Here is a 20,613-nt window from a genome sequence, read left to right on the forward strand (position 1 = left end):
CCCCTTTAACTTAAACTCTCAGGAAGCAAGAGATAGATTTGATAAAAACATTCAAATTAAAATGTAAAACATTCAATTTAATCCAAGGAACAGTTTACCTTCATGGGTTGGGCTAAAAATCCTGTAGGCTGACTTAAATCATTTGTGGGCAAGAAGCCAGGCACATTGCGTGCAAACTCTTCATAAACAGCCAGCTGCTTTGGGTCCACACCACCAACCTGGAAAGAAGAAAACCTATTTTGACAGGATCCTCTTCACAGAATCGAAGCAAAGTTCTTTGAAAGTGGAAAGTTTGCATGGAAGTACACACAGGGATTCTGGAGAAGGCACACAGGAGTCACTACAACATATAATAGCGTAATTGCACATGTATGTGTGTGCACACAACTCACAGTGTTTCCCATTTTCCTGAATCCTGTCAAAAGTCCCCTTTGTTTAAAAATTCATTTGAGTTTTTCTAGGGAAAAATACCTCAAATAGGAACACACAAAGTGAAATTCTCTAATGGAGCTGGTAACAGTGATCAGATTTCTTGCATCTTCTCACTAATAAGTAGTTAATAATTAAAACAGAAGTACTAGAAGGCAAGACCAAGTTGTGAAACACAAAAACTAACAGGCACATGAACTCTTTACATAGGGATGCGACAACTGGCAAGTGCATGCATCTAAGGTAACTTTTCTTTTTTAAAATTGTTTAAGTAATCTCTACACCCCATGTGGGGCTTGAACTCATGACCCTTAGATCAAGAATTGTATTCTCTACCAACTGAACCAGCCCAGTGACCCCATCTAAGATATCTTTATGCCTTCTCCACAGGTAGCCTACAAGTGATACGCTACTGAGGGTGGGATATTGTCTCAGAAACAACATGTAACCCCACTGTCTAAGTCCTGGTGAGGAGTTTAAGCAACATAAACAGAAAGAAAACAAAGACGGGTAGGGAGAGACAATGCCCCCAATTCTTACTTTCAGCCTGATTTGCTCTGGCATCCGCTCAGCTTGATATGTTAACACAACAGGATCACAGTACCTGCGACCTTCTTGCCTAGCATGTTTTCTCAGTTCAAATTCCTGCAAATAAAAAAAGTCACTGAGGTTCTTGTTATGAGGCATTTTCTTAAACAGAAAAAAAAAAATACTTAAATGGCAAAGGCTAAACACTTACAGTTGCTAATCTCTTGTCCATCTCAGGACCTGCTTTTTCTACTGCAGTCTTCTGAATAAAACAGCAAGCTAATTCACAATTGTCCTGAGCTAACTGAGCAGCTGCCTGATCCATCATTTCCCTCTGTTGTGGCGATGCAGTCTTTTGGAAGGGGAAGAGAAAGAAAGAAAAGAATTTAAAGTTTTCTGTAGATAGATAGATAAGACAGATAATAGGAGATGCAATGCTTATACAAATTTTTAAAGTTCTGACTCTATTTATGACTTACTAGCTGTGACCACAAAATAGCCTAAAATCATCTTCATCTGTAAGATGAAAATACTACTCAACCAAAACACTTTGTTTTCAGGTTGTTATGAAGACAGTGAACAATATGGAAACAGTAAAGCAGTTAAAAAAAAAAAAAGGCGGTGGGGGAGGCATCATTAACCATGGCATGTAAGACCCAAAATTAGCAAATGAGTTAACCTGAGGAAAGAGTGTAATTGTGTGTGTACACAAAGTCACTTTACACAGTTTTCCACTGACCTACTGCAAGTGCTTTAATCTAAATTCTTAATTACCAGAAACAATATTGTTAACTTATGTATTTTTAAACCCTTCATGTCTTTAAACCAATAAATATTTGGATATCTACTATCTGCAAAACACTGTGTTGAGGATACAATAGTGAGCAAAAAAACATGAGGCTTCACCTCACAGCATTTACAATTCAACAGGAGGAAAGACATCAAATGTGATGACATGCAAAGAAAAAGAAACTCAGGCACGCATAAGAAATTATGTATTCCACCAAGAAAATAATCAACCTACACGAAGGGCTGAGGCAAAACTGTTTTTCAGGTTGGTAGATATGCTCATAAGCAAAGGTTCCCTGCAGGTAATCATAGCCATTCCAGCTGTTAAATTCCGCATCATGTGATGAGCTGCTATTCGCATTCGAGATTCCTCAGAATCCAGGGCAAAATCCTTCCTGACTATTTGCTCACAAGTAGTCATAGCAATCTTAATTGATCGATCCACTACAGGATGGACCAGCTCCTGGACAGCCCGTTCAATTGCCTGGCGCACACACTGCTTCAACTGTGGATGAGCCTGAAACAAGGGAATCTAGGTGGGGGAAACAAGTTAAGTCAACAGCTTGTTTAAGTAAGACAACCCAAATTACATCAGTCATCACACCTGTGATTTTGGAAATGACTTCAAAGTTAACCATTAACTACCAATTTCTACTTTAAATTAACCAATGAAAAGCTCAGGAAATAGAAGCTAGTCTACAGAGAGAGTACTATTCGTTATACCTTATGATATGTGATAATAAATAGGTCTTTGCGTTTTTAAAAATTCTAAAAGTTTGATGTGCAAATTTTTTATTGCAGAATCCATTATGTGCTTAGTTAAAATCTGTAGCTTAAGTACTCTCAAAGAAAGTAGCTTCGGGGCGCCTGGGTCGCTCAGTCGCTCAGTCGGTTGAGCGTCTGACTTCAGCTCAGTCAGGATCTCACAGTCTGTGGATTCAAGCCCCACGTTGGGCTCTGTGCTGACAGCTCAGGGCCTGGAGCCTGCTTCAGATTCTGTGTCTCCCTCTCTCTCTGCCCCTCCCCTGCTCATGCTCTATGTCTCAAAAAGAAATAAAAACATTTAAAAAACTTTTTTTAAATAAAAAAAAAAATGTAGCTTCTATAGTTGCGTGGAGAAATAAATGCAAAAAGAATCAGGTTAACAGAGAAAAGGATTTCTACAGAAACATTACTACAAATAATTCTCCAGAATAGCAAACATTTACATTATCATACATTGAAGCCACTTTGCTTCACTTGAATGACTGTTTCTAATCTTTTATCTCTGGTATGCCCTAATACTCACTTGATCTCTTTAACTCAATGAATTTGTGAGAAACTTCTAAAATACTCATGATGGATACATAAAAATATTCAGATTACTGACAGTGTTATAAAGGGGAATCACAATTTCTAAATCTAAGGGCTCCCCCCCACCCCACAAAAAATTACATGCCATGGGGGTACAGGAGGGAGACCTAGGTTAAGATTTTTTAATTTTTGGGGCGCCTGGGTGGCGCAGTCGGTTAAGCGTCCGACTTCAGCCAGGTCACGATCTCGCGGTCCGTGAGTTCGAGCCCCGCGTCAGGCTCTGGGCTGATGGCTCAGAGCCTGGAGCCTGTTTCCGATTCTGTGTCTCCCTCTCTCTCTGCCCCTCCCCCGTTCATGCTCTGTCTCTCTCTGTCCCAAAAATAAATAAATAAACGGTGGGGAAAAAAAAAAGTTTAATTTTTTAATGTTTACTTATTTTTGAGAGATAGACACAGCGTAAGCAGGGGAGAGGAGAGAGAGAGGGAGAGACAGAATCCGAAGCAGGGCCCAGGCTCTGAGCAGTCAGCACAGAGCCCAATGAGGGGAGTGAAATCACAAACCATGAGATCATGACCTGAGCCAAAGTCAGATGCTTAACCAACTGAGCCACCCAGGCGTCCCTAAAATGATCTTTTTTAAATCCCTTTGTGTCCTTTAAATAAAAAAGCTCAATGTATTAATGTTATTCCTGTATTTGTGAACATGGGCAGTTTCTAAAAACCAAACACCATGAATATTCCAGTATCTGATTCTGAACAAGTGTTAAGTAGACTAAAAGAAGATAATCATCACTCTCAATACACAGAGTAAAATACCTGTAACTATTGGCATTTTATATGACTTCAGACCAAACTTCCTTCTGGAATATAGAAATGTAACTGAAAGTATTAAGTCCCACTTTTAGATCCTGGCTTGGAGACTTTACACATACACACAGGAATCAGCTCAGTTCTAGCTATCTACCAAAAGAAACGGCTTAATGCAAGGGCTAAGGGTCGCATGATAATGAAAATAAACAGCAAAAAACTATGGAATACTAAGGATCTTTTGGCCTGTGTAAGGTAATCTTGGCCATTGTGATTATATCGCCAGCTGATTAATACCACAGGGTTTAGATATGAGTAACCAACATAGGTGATTTCCAGTCACAATGACTATATTTTTAGAGTAGGAAAAAATCCCAGCTGTACTATACAGCAAGCAGTTGCCAATCCCTCCTTTCTGTACAAAATCCTCTAAGATCTAGGAACCCAGAAGGAAGGAGAAAAAGAAAAGGAAGGTGACCCATTTACCTTGTCATAAAGTAGGAACTGGGGGATGGAGCAGTTGTTACTTACTGTTGGATTTAAGGTAATGTGTGGTGCCAGGCCTGCAAGGGAATAGACATTGATGTCGTGGTAGCTGTACTGTGGCTGTGGTGGAACTGTGGCTGTACAAGTGGTACTGGTAGCTGGTGTTGTAGAAGTTGCTGAATGTTAAAGAGATAAAATAAGAGCTAATAAAAAGCACATTTCTTGACTTTGCTACAAAATCAAGGCATTAGGCAGTCTTTAACTGGATTAGTCTCTTGGGGGTGGGAGTGGGGGGTGAGAATGGCATAGGTCTCATTTTTCCACCCTAAATTATAACAAAAAAATTTCTATTGTTTTAATACAGAGATTTGAACAAAGTATGTAAAGCTATGTCAGTGACAATACCCCTGCAAAATACCCTTTGCAGTTGCAAAGAAATCAACTGTGAGGACATGCTACAAGCCCAAGACTTGTTATCAGCAAGCCCAAGACTTGTTGATAACTCTTCATTATAGACGTCTCTTTCCCATCTAGTCTGTTCTCTGGTTACAGTTGGGGATTCTTAGCTACTGACGAATGAGACAGAATGACAAGCTGGTTTATTCTTACACACCTCCTAATCTTTCATTCAATACTTCTATAGCCCCCACATTTCCAATCTATGATCCACGTATAATAATCCGCCCCCTGGGCAGGTCTAGCTGGTAGTCTGGCTACCATGTGAGGAGTAACACAGGCCCACCGTGCCATGCAGTTCTTTCTGATCTCAAACACTCTAAAGAATCAGCCGGCTTAGTTGGGATAGGATTAATGATACTTAGTTAAGAATACCATTAAGAATTACCCAGATGAATTCTGGAACTGAAGACAATACCTAGACATTACTAACTTTTCCTTAATAATTCAGATGGCTCACCAAAAAGTATACAAAATTTCAACACATTACGTGGAAAATTAGAACTTGCTACATGCATAAAGATGTACCATTTAAGAAAATTCTGGTAAAGCAGAAGGCTAATTATCACACTTACTTGTGGTTGTGATGGGAGGGAGCTCTTCTGGCTGCTTGACATCTTTCTTTGGAGCAGAGAGTTGCTCATCTAAGTTCTTTAGGCGATCTTTATCCTTTAGGAGGTTTCCAGGTTTTAGCTCATTGATGTCTAATGCAAGGTTCTTGCAGAGGACCTCAATCTCAAACTTCAAGTTTAACTGCATAATTCAAATTATTGGAATTTTGAAAACAAAAATGTAGTTTTATTCACGATATATACTATTCTCATCCAATTGTTACAGTGCTTCTTCCCCCCCCCCCCGCAATTCTCCGCCTTTCCTGTAAATTTTAATAATGTGAAGGATTAAGGAAGTTTCAAAGGATAAAGCAGCAACAAATGTACCTTTAAGTCATGTTCCTGATGTAGCTCTGCCAATACATTCATAATTGCCATCGTCCAGGGGTTGGGTGGCCTAAAAACCTAAAGAAAAGCTATTATGTTAAATTGGTCCCCAAATCATTCTTTAATTCGCATTATTTAAAATACTTAGGCACTTATACCTGTGTGCCCATAATAATCTATATCATAATTTAGAAAACCATCAAAACCCAAAAACATCCATTAAAATTAGAGTTATTAAATGATGCTACCTTAATCTCTCACATTGGAAATCCGAGTTTCCCTGAGAAAGACTGAACTAGCTCTATATTCAGAACTAAGGATATAATCTCGTACCCTTTTGCTGAAACAGACTAACTCTTACAGATTAACCATCAATAAAATATTAAAATCTACTCACCACACTGCGAATGCTAGATTCTAAGACTTTGGCAACAAAGGGCACTACATAGAGCAACTCTTGTTGTCCTTTAACATAAGCCTCTAGCAGCAAAGATTTTACATCCAAGTCCTAGAATAAGAAAAATATTTTTAAAAGCTGGGAATATACTTCAAAACCCCTCACAAAGCACCAAAGAAAGGTATTTTGCAAACTCATTCCCAAATCAGGAATCAATATAATATGACCCTTGCCTTACAAAAAAAGGGTGACAACCAGACCTTACTGGCTTTTATTGTGCTCAACAATACAGAATCATGAGCATGCAATTACAGATTCAAAACATGGGCTAAACTCTTACAAACACCCAAAATCATTAAAACAGTTCCAAATACAGTCAAGACTTTTAGACATAATATGCTATATGAACATTCTCAATTTTTACATGAACCTCTGGCTTGAACTCACAGTGTGTAAGATGGGTTTATTTTTAGCTAATGTGATCATTCCTAGCCAATGTCCCAAATTCTTCAGCAAAGAACGATCTGAAAAATTGGCTGCAGCTTTATCAGAGGTCAGGAGCACCTGGTATAGGATTAAGAAATATAGAAAATAAGTTTAAGAAAAAATTCTCAACTGAATGTTTGAGAATTCCCTTTCATCCAACATTAAAAACAAGACGTCAATTCTGAGAACATACCCCAAAGTAGATCTACTCCATATTATTAGAGTGTAACTATACAAGGTTAAGGGGTCATGTATAGTCCTACAGAAAAGTATTTTAAAACTGAAATTTTTAGCTAGGTTTGAAGCAGGCACCCAAATGCAAATCTATTTTGAAGAGCAAAATTCAATTCAAATGATGATTAAAGCTACGGTTCTAAGGCCTTCAAGACAACAAGCATATGAAGAAATGTAACCAAGATCGCAGTATCTACTACAACCTTTTAGTATTATCCAGGTCACTATGTATCTCTAGAGAGAACTAAAATAACTTTCTGAAATACATTATAATAATGCTAAAGTGCTTCCTTTAAAATTTCTGGATTTAAATCTAGATTTAATTACCTATCTATTTCATTAATTCTGTAGTTCTTACTTTCCTAAGGGGGACAGAAACATCACATGAGTGTGTTTTGGGGCAAGCATATACATCCATCTACTACATATTACTTCTTAATTTATGGCTATAAATTTAAAGTTGTAATTTAAATTTGTTTAAAAGAATCTTGAAATTTTGCTCCAGAATATGTAGAAACTTTTATATTCCAATCATCATTGCCATCAGATTAAAAAAAAACAAAAAACAAAAAACAAAAAGTGAGTATAGTTATGTTCCTTAACTCTACAGATCAACAGCAGAATGGCACAAAGTCAGCTGTGCAACTCAAAGAGCCAGGAATTATTTTGCACTACAGCATAACCAGGAATGGGAAAAATTTCCATCCACAGGTTTAAATATAGTGCTGGTTCCTAAGCCAATGCCCAAATCATTCATCAAAGAATGATTACAGCTATATGATAGGTTTTCTTGAAATGTTATTCCTCCTGAGAAATAAAATACCTAATTTCATGAAACAAGCGTTAGCACATTAGGAAAACTTTGACTCTAAACTGCTAAGAATCCTTAAAACAGCTATCCTACAAATAAGTCGAGAGTCTAAAGATATGTGGCACTTTAGAAGACATAAAAGACTTACTGGAGCATTGTCTTTGTAACAGTTAAAGTTATTAACAACCTAAATATCCATTAGCAATAAACATCCATACAATAGATTTCTAGAAGACTATTTAAAAAAAAAAACAAAAGTGAGGGACTAGAGCTAAGAGCATATTACAAATTAAAAGCAAGTTGAAAACATAAACAGAGGACCAAGAATTAAAACCATGCATGAAATGATGAAAACAAATTTAGAATAGTATAGCTACTTTCAAAGTAAACAGTATAGAGTAGATCTTCATGAAATTCTTCGTGAAATTTAGTTCCGTATCTGAAACAAACCCTAGATAACTTAGAGAAAAAACAGCCAATAAATACCTCCCCCCAAAATTTTGCTTGTACAATCAAGTATTTCCAAATTCAAAACAGTAATGAAAAGGAATAGAAGAACTAAATTTTACTTTGATGTTTCTGTAGGTCTCATTCAGAACCATCTTATTAAATTCAGGGTTCTTCAGCGTGTCAAGGAAGTTTGAATAGAGACTGTGAAAGTTTGGCTCAATACTGACTCTCTTCATAACCAGGTATTGTGAAACCCAAGGCATAAATTCTTCCTTCACAGTTTCCTTTAGTTCTTCAACCTAGCCAATCAATATGACACAGGAAGTACACGGTTAAAAGATGATAAAATACAGCTTTGTGTTTCTTCTATGTAAATAATCCTATACCATGTGGCTCCTTGCAAAATTAGATGCTAAAGCCCCATGTTTCATCTCCCCCCACATGAGACATATGCTATGAAGTATAATATATTAAATTCTTGTTAGTACAAAGTCAATCATCTCTCAAACTGTGGGTGACTACGACTAAAACATCTATGGTTCCTTTCAACTTTAAGTCCCTCACCCTCACCTTACCCAACTCTCAATTTGATCAAACTTGCATATATTGCTAATGTACAGCCTACTGTTAACAGACTTAACACCAGAACCATATTTTCCTAAATTTCTATCTCCAGGAATCATCTCTAAAGTTTGAAATTTCTCTTCCAAAAGGACACTAAAGACTTATTTTACTCATAATCAATTCTGGTGGGATTTTGAAAGATGGTACATACATAATATCTCAAAACCTACTTGTTTAGGCTAATCTTACAGGCTAAAACAGGCATTTCCAATGCGTTATTATATAATCTTGAAAGAGAAGAATCTCTTCTTATGCTCTGCACAAGGTCTACCTCAGTTACTAAGCACCTAATAATAGCTCTGAATGGTCTCTGGGAGGACATGAGTTGTGATGAGGTACAAATGACATGTTCCATCATGATGAGATCGTGTAGTTTACTTCAAAAGCCTGTAAAACTCACCACAAAACTAGTACTATTTAATGGCTACAAAAACCACAGCCACTAATTGTATATCTGTATTCCCTTTGCTTTGATTCTATTACTTCAATCTTTAAATCTTTAAAGTAAACTGAGTATTTAAAAAGGTGCAGAAATCCCCCAACCCACTAGGGATAAAATAGATAGCATTCGCAATGATATATAAACTATTATATCGTGCTCACCTTTTGTGTCATATTCGACTGTGAGAGATTATTGAAGATAAAAGCAATTTTCTCTTGGATATTTTCTGGGGGCTCTACAATTCTCTCAGTTTGATCTGTGGCCACAAGCAACGTATCTATATTTGTAGTATTAATAGAAGGCTAAAAACACAAAGTACATAAAATAAATGAACTGAAATACCTGTTTGACAAATCCCAGGGGAAAATGTATACATATTTAATATAAAACATATACATGGTATATATGGCTGTGCATTGGAACTGTTGGCAAGAATACATGTTGAACTGTTAATAGTGCCTGCCTCTGGGAAATCTGGGGGAGATACAAAGGGAGAAATGTTCATCTTTATACTTTACTAGGCATGTGCTGTTTATAATAAAATTAAAACACATGCTCACTCCTAGATACATTTACAACATAACAAATCCGAGAAAAGAAAAAAGATCTACTTACTGGCACATCTTTCTTAAAGCTGACTCCGGTTGGCCTGGTGACTGTAACCGTTTTAGCAACAGTGGTGGTTGTTGAGGTGGTTACCATCGTGCTAACCTGACCAGCAAGGGGAGCTTTTGCTGGAACCTGGGCCTGAGCCTGGGCCTGAGCCAGTGCAATACTTCCAGGGGTTGTGATAGAGCCCTGCATTTTCACAGGAGGATCTCTAGACTGCTGTCCATACTCAATATACTATAGGGGTAGGGAGATGGAAACACATTAAAAGAGTTCTTAACAAAAACTGAAAATTCTGAATTATACTCCCCTGACTTCTAGCAAGGGAAAAATCATTTCAGAAGACTCTTCTGGCTCATCTATAACCCTTACTCCTTGCCCCATTTTGGTCCATATTTCTATACGTAATATATGTAAGTGGATACCAGGGGCTCTTTAGGAAGTAAAATATTAATGTGTCTTAAAAAATTTATGAGAACTAGTCTAGCAAAACAACGTTCAAAACACCCACCAATGCTTGCATATATACCTCCGTAAATCCCTTAATATATATAAACCTTAACATTTTTAAATTTGTACAATAAACTGATCTCTTTTAATGAACACTGATGAGAAATCTAAGGCCTAAAAAATACATGGTAATGTGAATTATCTCTCAGCAAAGCTATCACTACAAAACAAACACACTGTAGAAAGGCAAGTCAGTTCTAGAAGGTAATAAGTAAGACAGCAAACTTTTTTTTCCATTTCAGACCATTTGACCTTTCTCCATACAAATTAGCAAACTGACATAGGGATCCTGATCCTATTTCCAGCGGTCCATGCCTGAACAAAACAAAAACTACTATCTAGGTATATGATAACTTTATTCAAAAAAGGAGATTTTCAAGTAAGACAGTCTCTGAATAAAGTATAGCGTCTTAAAGTACACAAATGAAAACAATTACCTCTCTCTCTCTCTCTCTCTCTCTCGCTGTCTTGTTACAAGGGGTGGTGGGGACCACTGTTTTCTGTGATCATGCCCATGCCCCTCTCCTGGTCTCCACTTACCTAAGGTCTATATTCCCACCTCTGAATTCCAAACACATTTTACTGTGGTAAGCCTCTGACTTCTCATCTTAGCTTTACAAAACTCTGCTTTCCTGTATAGTTTTCAGTATTACAATACTGGCATATTCTCCCATCCCCCTCAGATGAATAAGTAACACTCACACCTGTCACTCCATAGGTCTCCTAGGTTAAGCCAACACAAAAACCCTGGCCTCCTACAAACAAACCCAGCAGCACGAGGTAGAAAACACTGGACTAAATTCTAACAAAAATTAAAAGTAGGTTCAAATTCTGATCTGATTCCTTAAAATATGATGTTATAAAGCCATTTTTCAGCTTCATGTAAAATAACAATAAAAATTAATCAATTTTCTTGTTCTCTGGGAGTAGACTTTGACTAAAGCCAAGACAAAGGTATGAATAATATTAGCCAATTAACCTAAAATCACTTACTAAAACAATAGTTGACAAATCATGTAAAATGGCTTAAAACTATAATCTCTAGGTCCATTTCCTCAAGGACTACCTCTCTCCTTTTAAACAAGTATATGAAAGGACTCTAAGCAGGTAGTTAAGAAGGCTGTATTTTTTTTTTTTTTTTTTAAAGCAATCTCTACACCTAACATGGAGCTTGAACTCACAATCCAGAGAGCAAGAGTCACATGCTCTACTGAATGAAGCAGCCAGGTGCCACAAGCAGGCTGTAGTTTCAAGAAACACTTGTCTTAGTCTTATATGAAACAGCTCTGGCTCACATTAACATTTAGATCAAAGGAACATCTTTATTTATTTTTATCCAAGATTCCCACTCCAAATACTTTATAGAATCAGGCAGGAATTCTTAATAATAGTAAAAGATGTCTATACTTCAACAGCATTATCAGGCTTAAGTACCTGATAAAAGCCTTTCATTAAATGAAGCAAAACCACTGCTTAGAAAAGATAATCCGAGAATGACATTTTTTTTCATGACCTATCAAGCTGCCTAATGAGCACCAAAAATATGTATGCTTATAACATGCCAATCATTAAGAAATCTCAATGCCAGTCCCAGCAAACCCAAAATCAAATTAAAATAAACTCTCCAACAATTAGACAGATTTGAGGTATCAGACACACTTACCTCCTGTAAATGATGTGGAAATTGCATAAAGTGACTGATAGAAGCCAAGTGCTGACAATACTGGGGATAGTCCTTCAATCTGCCAATAAAATATTCATTCATTCATTCATTCTTTTCATGTAAGAACAGAAGCAGCACAATTAACAAATTTTTTTCCAAATGCTAGTCTAAGCCACTGTCCTCATTCTACCTTGGAAACACCTTATTTGAAGAGAATGCCAAAGAACACAGAAGTAGAGAGAAATATTGATGAATTTCACTCTTTTTACATCAGAAAACAGTATCTATGGGGCACCTGTGTAGCTCAGTCAATTAAGCATCTGACTTTGGTTCAGGTCATGATCTCAGGGTTCGGGAGTTCAAGCCCCACTTTGGATTCACTGTGGTCAGTGCAGAGCCCACTTCAGATCCTCTCTCTCTCTCTCTCTCAAAATAAATAAATAAACTTAAAAAAAAAAAAAAGAAAAAGGAAACAGTATCTTTTTTAAAGGTCCTATTTTCAGTTACAATTACAATGAGCCACTAAAACTGCTACCCAGAACAACTCCAAATGTTAACCAAAAAATGGAGAAACAATTCAGAGTTAATCCATACAATGGAATAGCATCCAGCTATGACAAGGAACAAGTACTGAAACATGCAGTAATACAGATTAATTTCAAAAGATGGGTAGTAATTGTAACAAGTTAGACTCACACACACCGTGTACCGGAAAAACTAGAGAGAAAGCAGATTAGTGACTGCCAGGGGTCAAAGATGGGGGAAGGTGAACTTGTACAAAGGCAAAACAAGAGAATTGCTTGGGAGTGATACAAATATTCAGTATCTTGATTGTGACAGTAGTTACATAACTGTATAAATTTTGTCAAATTCAAAGAACTGTAATATAAAACAATGACTTAGCCCTCAATAATCAACAAAAAAGTATTTCAGTTTATACTTTTCCTACCATTTATTTCATAACTGTAATGAATTGTTTTCACTTCTTCCTCTTCAACTTTATACTGTTAAGATATATATAATGATGGGGCATGGCAAGAACTAGGTTGTATATGATAGTTATTATTTCTTACACTAAAAAAGAGATGCTTCATAGGAAACCTATTCACTCACCTATTTTTAAATCTATCTAGTGCAGCAATCCCAAAATAATACATTTTGGATCCAAAAGGCTTGCGTAAGGCTTCAAGAACATATCGCAGGGCCAGACCTAGTGCCATGTAAGTGACCAGTCCTTTTTCGATTATCCCACCAAACAAGCAGGCAGTTATATGTAACTCTTTATCAGGGTATTGGGGGAAAAACCGATATTCTTCAAATAAGTTCCTCAACATACAGTTAAATACTTCTCGTTCCCTCTTTATGGTAGAGTCTTTAAACCTCTGTAACATTTCTAATACCTAGGAAAAACAAGACAAAAACATTCATAAAGGAAACTATTATGAAAAGCATTCTTCAAAGAGTTCTCAAAGAATTGTTAAAAAGAATAATATAATTTAAAAATAAAATCTTTTTTTTAAAGCAGGGGAGGAGGGCGCCTGTCTGCCTCAGTTGGAAGAGCATGCGACTCTTGATTTGGGGGTCATGACCTCCCCCACAGGGGGGTTATAGCCCTGTGTCAGGTGTAGAAAAAATAAATATACTTAAAATATTTTCAAAAAGAACCGTCAGGCAAAGCATTTAACAAAACACTTGAGCTTGAGATGAATGTTAAGATCTGAAATGGTACACAGACATATCATAACACGATCAGCTGAATTTCCAAACTCTTTGAAAAGGGCATTTATTTAAGATTTACATAAACCATAACGTATAGGAACATCCTAGACACTCACCTCATCAACAGACATAGTTGGATGTGGTGGATGATTATATATTCTCTGAAAATAGCTGTTTGCTTCATCATCTATCTCTTTACTAAAGTGCTGATTTGCCTCTGGCCACACCTGAGACAAGTCCGCTGTAACAAACAGAAAGGCAACCCACTGGGCATTTAAGCTCTTTCCCCACTTCCCCATGAGACACACAGAAAGCCAAAGAGAATAATATAGTTTTCATTTTAAGGGAGAAAATTGAAGAAATTATTAAGTGGCCAAGGTTCAGTATTCAAGTATTTTAACTACATAAAAAAGATTTTAACAAAATTGCCTTACAACTCTAGTTCTACCTTAGTATTTTCTTCATCAGGCTTTATCAACCTGTGAAAGTCCACTACATTCAAATTCACAATGCACTTACCCTTAATACCACCTCACTTGACGTTAACAAGTCTTTTACTACTTTTTAATAAAAGTGACATCTGGGGCACCTTGGTGGCTCAATCGGTTAAGCATTCGACTTCTTGGTTTTAGCTCAGGTCACTATATCCCAAGTTCATGTGATCGAGCCCCATGTGGGGCTGTGCGCTTACAACACAAAGCCTCCTCGGGATTCTTTCTCTCCCCCTCTCTCTCTCCCCCTCCCCCATTTGCATTCGCTCTCTCCCAACTCTCTCAAAAAAATAAACATTTTTAAAATGTTTTATTGTTTAAAAAATGACATCTAGGAATTATCAATGCATGTGCATGACACACTGATATAAACACAAAGCATGCTACAAAACATTAACATTCAGACAAGCCTTTCACACTAACATTTTCAAGTCAACTGGTATAATTTCAAATCCTGTACAATGCCTATTTAGTCCCAATGAGATGGGTATTTATAAGTAAATGATACTTATGTATTTACAAAGAAGACTTCTGACTTTGAAAATTACCTTACTAAGGAGGTAAAACTTTAAAAGCTGTTTTCCAAGTTACATCATATATATGGTGATATTTATTATATATAATGCTATATAGATCATAAAGCTTTAATCTTAAAATAAACTGCTTTATAAACTACCAACCTGAAAGAAGAATCTGAAATTCTCATGGCTGCTCTTGATTTGTTTAAAAAAACAAAACCAAAAACGAAGACCACCACACCACCAACACATATTTATAATAAATATAATATTTATATACATATATTTAAACTGCTAAGTCTTCTTTTTACTGTATTTCTTACTTGTAGACTAATGATCCTAAAGGATGCTACTTCTTATTAACCATCATACTGTTCTAGCAATCCGATCAAAGGTGGAGTGATACCTCAGTTTCTTATTTTAATAAATCAAGTTCATAAATTAATTCCCACTGATATAGAAGGCACATCAACATATGGCCCTACTAACAATATATTAAAAGAAGTCAACGTTTTTGTCCACATAACTCTGGGCTGTCCATAAATCTAGGAAGAACAAATTGGAAATCTAAAAAGCTTTATGTGCATCAGTCATACTTCACAATCACAGACAACACTACCACTTACAAGGTTTCATCTTACTCTGCTGGAATGTAGGCTGGTTCAGTCCAGAGGTGCCCAGTTTCCTCTGTACAAAAGGGTCGTTATTCACTGCAGGGAGTCCAAGAGCCCCAGTTCCTATACCAGTCAGGCTGCCTGTGCCAAGACCACCTACTAGAAAGAAGGAAGGCAGCCAGAAGTCTTATCATTATTCATATTCTTGAATTTACATCAGAGATACAGGTTCTTATTTTAAAAGTCCGGGTCTTTCTTAATTCCCTCACAATGTCTATTTAATTTTACAGAGAAACTGAACGAATAAAGAGATAAAAATGGACAATGCCAGAATTTCTTCAGCTTTTAGAATTATTCATGTATTTATATTCTTAATAAGATATTAATACACAAATCCTTAACTGTACATTCTCATATGTGGTATGATACATAAGGTAGTAAAAGTAAAGGGGAACTGGCTTGCTTCTCCCGATGACTGAAAATCAATTTCTTGCTACTATATTCCAGTTAACATGAGCCAGGAGGCCTTCCCTATTCCTCAACTCTAGCAAACAGAACTTAAGTTAGGACTTTGCTAAGAAGCTTTTACCGAAGTAACTCTGACTTAAATCAACAATCAGGGCTAGAACCACATAACAGCAGTGTTAATTAGGTTACAGAGTCAAAATGCAGATACCTTAAGACAAACAAATTACAGAGGTGGGGGTGAGGGGTGGGGGTGGGATGTGACCATTACTTCAACAGAAAAGTTCAAAGCTAAAATAATCTGGAAAAAACTGAAAAGGGATTTACCATCACTGTCAAGGTAGGTGAGGTAGAATGAAGCAGAACATATACCTGAATCTCATACATAAAAGATTTTTTTTATTATACTAACTGTAATTTATAAAGCTTGCAGAATATGTGATTAGCACACTTGTTACTGTTTATACTATCATTTGGTAATACAGGATCCTTACAATGTGAATGAATTAATATTGTAATAGTATAGTTTTTTCTTCCCAGCTGTGAAGGTTGAAGTAACCTTCACAATTTAAACAGCTTTCATTTTATCACAATGACTCCAAACACCTTACTACACACTAAAGCACAATGAAACTTACAAATGATCTGCACTTCCATCCGCCACCCCACTTACCTGGAAGCTGTGATGAAAGTCCTCCAATACCACTGAATGCAGTTGTCTGGTTTGGGGTTGAAAGGGGTGGAAATGCTTTTGCTGGTGACTGAGGGGTACTGAATGCAGAACCCAAATTTGGAGGAAAACCCTGCATACTCTGGGTGTGAGGGGCAGCTGAACCACCTATACTAAGAGATGCCATTCCACCAAGAGGGTCAATCTAAAGAAAAACATTATAAAAATGTATTAAACATACTTCAAGCACATGCAGATTTATGACACAAGAAATCTTTAGCTCTTCATATGCTTAATAAATTACAAAACCCCAAGCAATCATAACTAAATCCCGACATCAAGTCAAGTGTGCCAGACATTGTTCTTACTATATCATAGAGAAGGTTTAAAGAGTTATTAGCCTCCGCCGAAGTACCAGAGCCATAATGTGAGGGATAAGGAACTTAAAGAGTTAATGTTTAAGACGAACTGCCCTGCAGCCATAGCACTAAACACACAGGACAACTGTTACATTAGGTCTTTAAAATTTCCAACAAGCCCCTTCACAACAGAAACAATCTCTCCAACTACATTATTTAACTTCCAACACAATAAAAGCTTAGCAATTAGAAATAAATCTTCCACTCAAAACAAATAAATCTACTCAAAATTTGAGGATCTTAAGGGCTGGAGGAGATCAGCTCTAATTTAAAGCAAACAAAAAACAAGGTATGCTATTCACCACAACATCTTTTAAAGTATCTAAAAACTGCACTTCCGAGCTCCTTGGTTCGTGGCATTATTTCAGACCTTTATGACTACAGAAATGGTACATAAATGCCTTTTATAAAGCGGCCATTGAAGAATTACTAAACATTCTTTTTTTCTTAAACCCCAATCTGCCAATCAATGCAGATGAAAACAGAAGTGGAGTATGTTGCTCCCAGAGAGAAGGGGGGTGGTTGGTGTCAGGGAGTAACTTAAATGTACCTTGTTTTTAAAAGAGCAGTTCAGTTGAGAGCTGAAGAGCCCCAGTTATAACAAGTCCTTATGCTCTAGCACTGTTGCTTGGCCCGTGAAGCTACAAACAAGACACATCAGGTTCAAAGGCAGTGCTTATTTCTCAAGTCTAAGTTATTCTTATTTTAAAAAGAAGCCCTTACCATTTACCTAAAGAAGCTGTCTGGTCTCTTTCCTCTCAGAGACAGGTTCTATTTAATGATTAAAGTCTATCCTCAACTACGTTGCCTATTTATAGATCTCCTTTAAAATGTAACAGTGGATGCTAGACATGCAGGTGTCTAAAAGGTAATAAAGTCAGACAAATTTTCCTTTGAGTAGATTACTAATGATGTAGAAGTTTATTCTATTCCAAGTCTATGAACAAATGCAGACATACCAGTTGTAGCATTCACTTACCTGAACAGGAGAAATGGCATCTAAGCTGCTAGCACTAGGAGGACGTCCTTTTGGCATAACTCCAGGTGGTGGCTGTCTGGCTTTATTCATAACATTACTGCAATTGGCTACCATGGTGAGGATGGTTTCTGATAACTCCTGAGAAACACTCCTAAAGACAGAAGAGTGAAAAATATCACTTGCTACTCCTTGGAACACCTATATAAACAAACCTGATTTTCTAATAAAGAAAACCTGCTAGAACATATGGCTACATTTCCACCACACCCCACGTCTTTGTATCCATCACTAATCACTAGGATTTTCTGAGCACAGCTCTCTCTTGGAGATCTTTAATTACTTTTTTTTTTTTTAATTCTATTTTAGAGATAGAGTGCACATGCACAAGTGGGGAAGAGGGATGGAGGGGGGGGAGGAGAGAGAATCCTAAGCAGGCTCCATGCTCATCATGGAACCTGATGTGGGACTTGATCTGATGACCTTGGGATCATGACCTGAGGTCAAATCAAGATTTGGACACTTAACCAACTAAGCCACCCAGGTGCCCCAAAGATATCTAATATATACCTCTGAAACTAAACCTTGTGTACAGTGCAACTAATAACTTTTAAATGTTTTTTTTTTTTTAAGTTTATTTTTTGAGAGAGAAAGCATACATGTGTGCGTGGGAAGGGCAGAAAGAGGAGGAGAGAGTCCTAATCAAGCCCCTTGCACTGGGGTGGGGCCCTACAAAGGGGCTCCAACTCAGAAACCATGAGATCATAACCTGAGCCAAAACCAAGAGTTAGAGACTTAATGGAGTCAACCCAGGCAACCCATTTAATGTAGTTTTATGTTTTCTTTTTCTAAATGTGACTACTTTTACTTCTTGATGCCAATAGTTAAGATTTCAAATTCAGAGATAGCTAATGACATGAATCCTTTCAGATTTTAAAATATTAAAAGCTGGGTATATTAGATTGATAAAATATGGTTAATTAAAATATTCCATATTATTCTGGAAAAACTTTCTTATATTTCACACAATTTCAAACTTAGAAGAGGCTAACTAATATTATAAGAAACTCCCATAAATGCTTCACCCACTAGTTAGTTACATTTTGCCCTATTTGTTTAGCCATTCTTTCTACTGTCTCCTCCATGAAGTTTTTAAGGTTAGATACATCACATATCTTTTATTCCTAAATACTTCACTATGTATTTCCTAAGAACAAGGACATTTTCTTACACAACCACGTGAAATAATAAAAATAAGAAAATTTAACGCAGATAAAATTAAACAGGCCATGTTACAATTATATCAATTGTTGGGGTGCCTGGGTGGCATAGTCGGTTAGGCATCCAACTTCAGCTCAGGTCATGATCTCACAGTTCGTGAGTTCGAGCCCCACGTCCGGCTCTGTGCTGACAGCTCAGAGCCTGGAGCCCGCTTCGGATACTGTGTCTCCCTCTCTCTGTGCCCCTCCCCCACTCACACTCTTGTCTCTCGCTCTCTGAAAAAGTAAAGATTAAAAAAAAAATGTAAAAAAAATTATATGAGTTGTTCCAATTATGTACTTCACTGGTACTTTACCCTTGAATCATGATCCAATACACTGCACTGAGCTGTCACCTCTTTAGTTTCTTTCATTTTTTTAATGTTTATGTTAGAGAGAGAGAGAGAGAGAGAGAGAGAGCGCGCGAGTGCGAGTGTGCACGCGCATGAGCGAGCGTGCGTGCATGCATGCATGCATGCAAGCATGGGAGAGGCAGAGAGAGAGGGAAACACAGAATCTGAAGCAGACACCAGGCTCCGAGCTGACAACAGCAACCCCAATGCAGGGCTCAAACTCACAAACTGTGAGATCATTACCTGAGCCGAAGTCGAACACTTAACCGACTGAGCCACCCAGGCAACCCTAATTTCTTTAAACTGGAAAAAATTCATCAGCTGTTATTTGCCTTCTTCAAGTTGATTTTTTTTTTAAATATGTATTTTATACAACGTCCCTTACTTTGAGTTTGTCTGATATTTTAGATACATTTATGGCAGGACTACCACAGTAGTTACATCGTATTCTTCTCAGTGCATTATTTTTTCAAGTAATTCTATGCCCAACATGGGGTTCAAACTAACAAACTTGAAATCAAGAGTCGCATGCTCTACTGAATGAGCTAGCCAGGTGCCCTTCATGTTTTATTATGAGGCATATTATACAGAGAGCTGGTGATCACTTTGATCAAAGAATTAATGTGGCATTTGCCAGTTTTCTCAATAAAACATTACTACTTTTCCCTTTGTTAATTTGTGGGGAGACACTCTATAACTAGCTGACTGCCCTGCTCCTGAAACATTCACTCACTACTTTCAGCATCCACTAAATTTTGTAACTCCATCATAATTACTTATTTATTAATTGGAAGAACTTTCCTTCTTTGGCATTTATTTTTTTATCAGTAACGATTCTAAAAACTTTACATGAATTATTTCATTAAATTCTTCAAGAAAACAGGTACTTTTAATCAACAAAAGAAACTGAAATCCAAGTCAGGTAAACTACCTCCCTACACACACACACACAAAAAACCATTTTATCCAATTTCAATATGCCCTTAAATTTACAGTATTCAATTTATGATTATTTAATTTCAGGTAGATTAAAATATATAAATGTAAGAGTCAAAACTCTAGACTTTAAATTTTAGAACATTAAGAACTTAGCAGGGTTTCTCAAATGTTGTACTATTAGCACTTTGGACTTTGTTGTGTTGTTTCTATTGTGCACTGTAAAATGTTTACCAGCATCC

General features: G+C 36.9%; 1 protein-coding gene and 2 non-coding genes across 10 annotated transcripts in view; all 3 read right to left on the reverse strand.

The window, feature by feature from the left end:
- The window catches only part of CNOT1 (CCR4-NOT transcription complex subunit 1), a 101,772-nt gene that overhangs the window by 16,890 nt on the left and 64,269 nt on the right, over positions 1-20,613 (reverse strand). For 4 of the 8 annotated variants that reach the window (XM_042969608.1, XM_015541134.2, XM_007090231.3 and 1 more), the window contains exons 17-34: positions 17,827-17,977; positions 16,432-16,633; positions 15,306-15,452; positions 13,787-13,911; positions 13,065-13,351; positions 11,952-12,030; positions 9,785-10,015; positions 9,331-9,471; positions 8,223-8,402; positions 6,570-6,686; positions 6,123-6,233; positions 5,726-5,803; positions 5,363-5,540; positions 4,377-4,507; positions 1,982-2,278; positions 1,169-1,309; positions 970-1,074; positions 99-218 (exon numbers count right to left, since the gene is read on the reverse strand). In XM_042969608.1, coding sequence (XP_042825542.1) covers positions 99-218; positions 970-1,074; positions 1,169-1,309; positions 1,982-2,278; positions 4,377-4,507; positions 5,363-5,540; positions 5,726-5,803; positions 6,123-6,233; positions 6,570-6,686; positions 8,223-8,402; positions 9,331-9,471; positions 9,785-10,015; positions 11,952-12,030; positions 13,065-13,351; positions 13,787-13,911; positions 15,306-15,452; positions 16,432-16,633; positions 17,827-17,977 — 2,821 coding nt within the window. The remainder of the gene's footprint in view (positions 1-98; positions 219-969; positions 1,075-1,168; positions 1,310-1,981; positions 2,279-4,376; positions 4,508-5,362; positions 5,541-5,725; positions 5,804-6,122; positions 6,234-6,569; positions 6,687-8,222; positions 8,403-9,330; positions 9,472-9,784; positions 10,016-11,951; positions 12,031-13,064; positions 13,352-13,786; positions 13,912-15,305; positions 15,453-16,431; positions 16,634-17,826; positions 17,978-20,613) is intronic. The other 4 variants (XM_007090232.3, XM_015541135.2, XM_007090233.3 and 1 more) reach the window with 2 other exon arrangements.
- LOC122234408 lies at positions 7,432-7,569 on the reverse strand. Its single transcript, XR_006212203.1, has one exon. It is a non-coding gene; the product is annotated as a small nucleolar RNA SNORA46 (small nucleolar RNA).
- LOC122234409 lies at positions 17,390-17,525 on the reverse strand. The gene has a single exon (XR_006212204.1). It is a non-coding gene; the product is annotated as a small nucleolar RNA SNORA50 (small nucleolar RNA).

The sequence above is a fragment of the Panthera tigris genome, chromosome E2 (assembly GCF_018350195.1).
Source record: "Panthera tigris isolate Pti1 chromosome E2, P.tigris_Pti1_mat1.1, whole genome shotgun sequence".
Taxonomy (NCBI): Eukaryota; Metazoa; Chordata; class Mammalia; order Carnivora; family Felidae; genus Panthera; species Panthera tigris.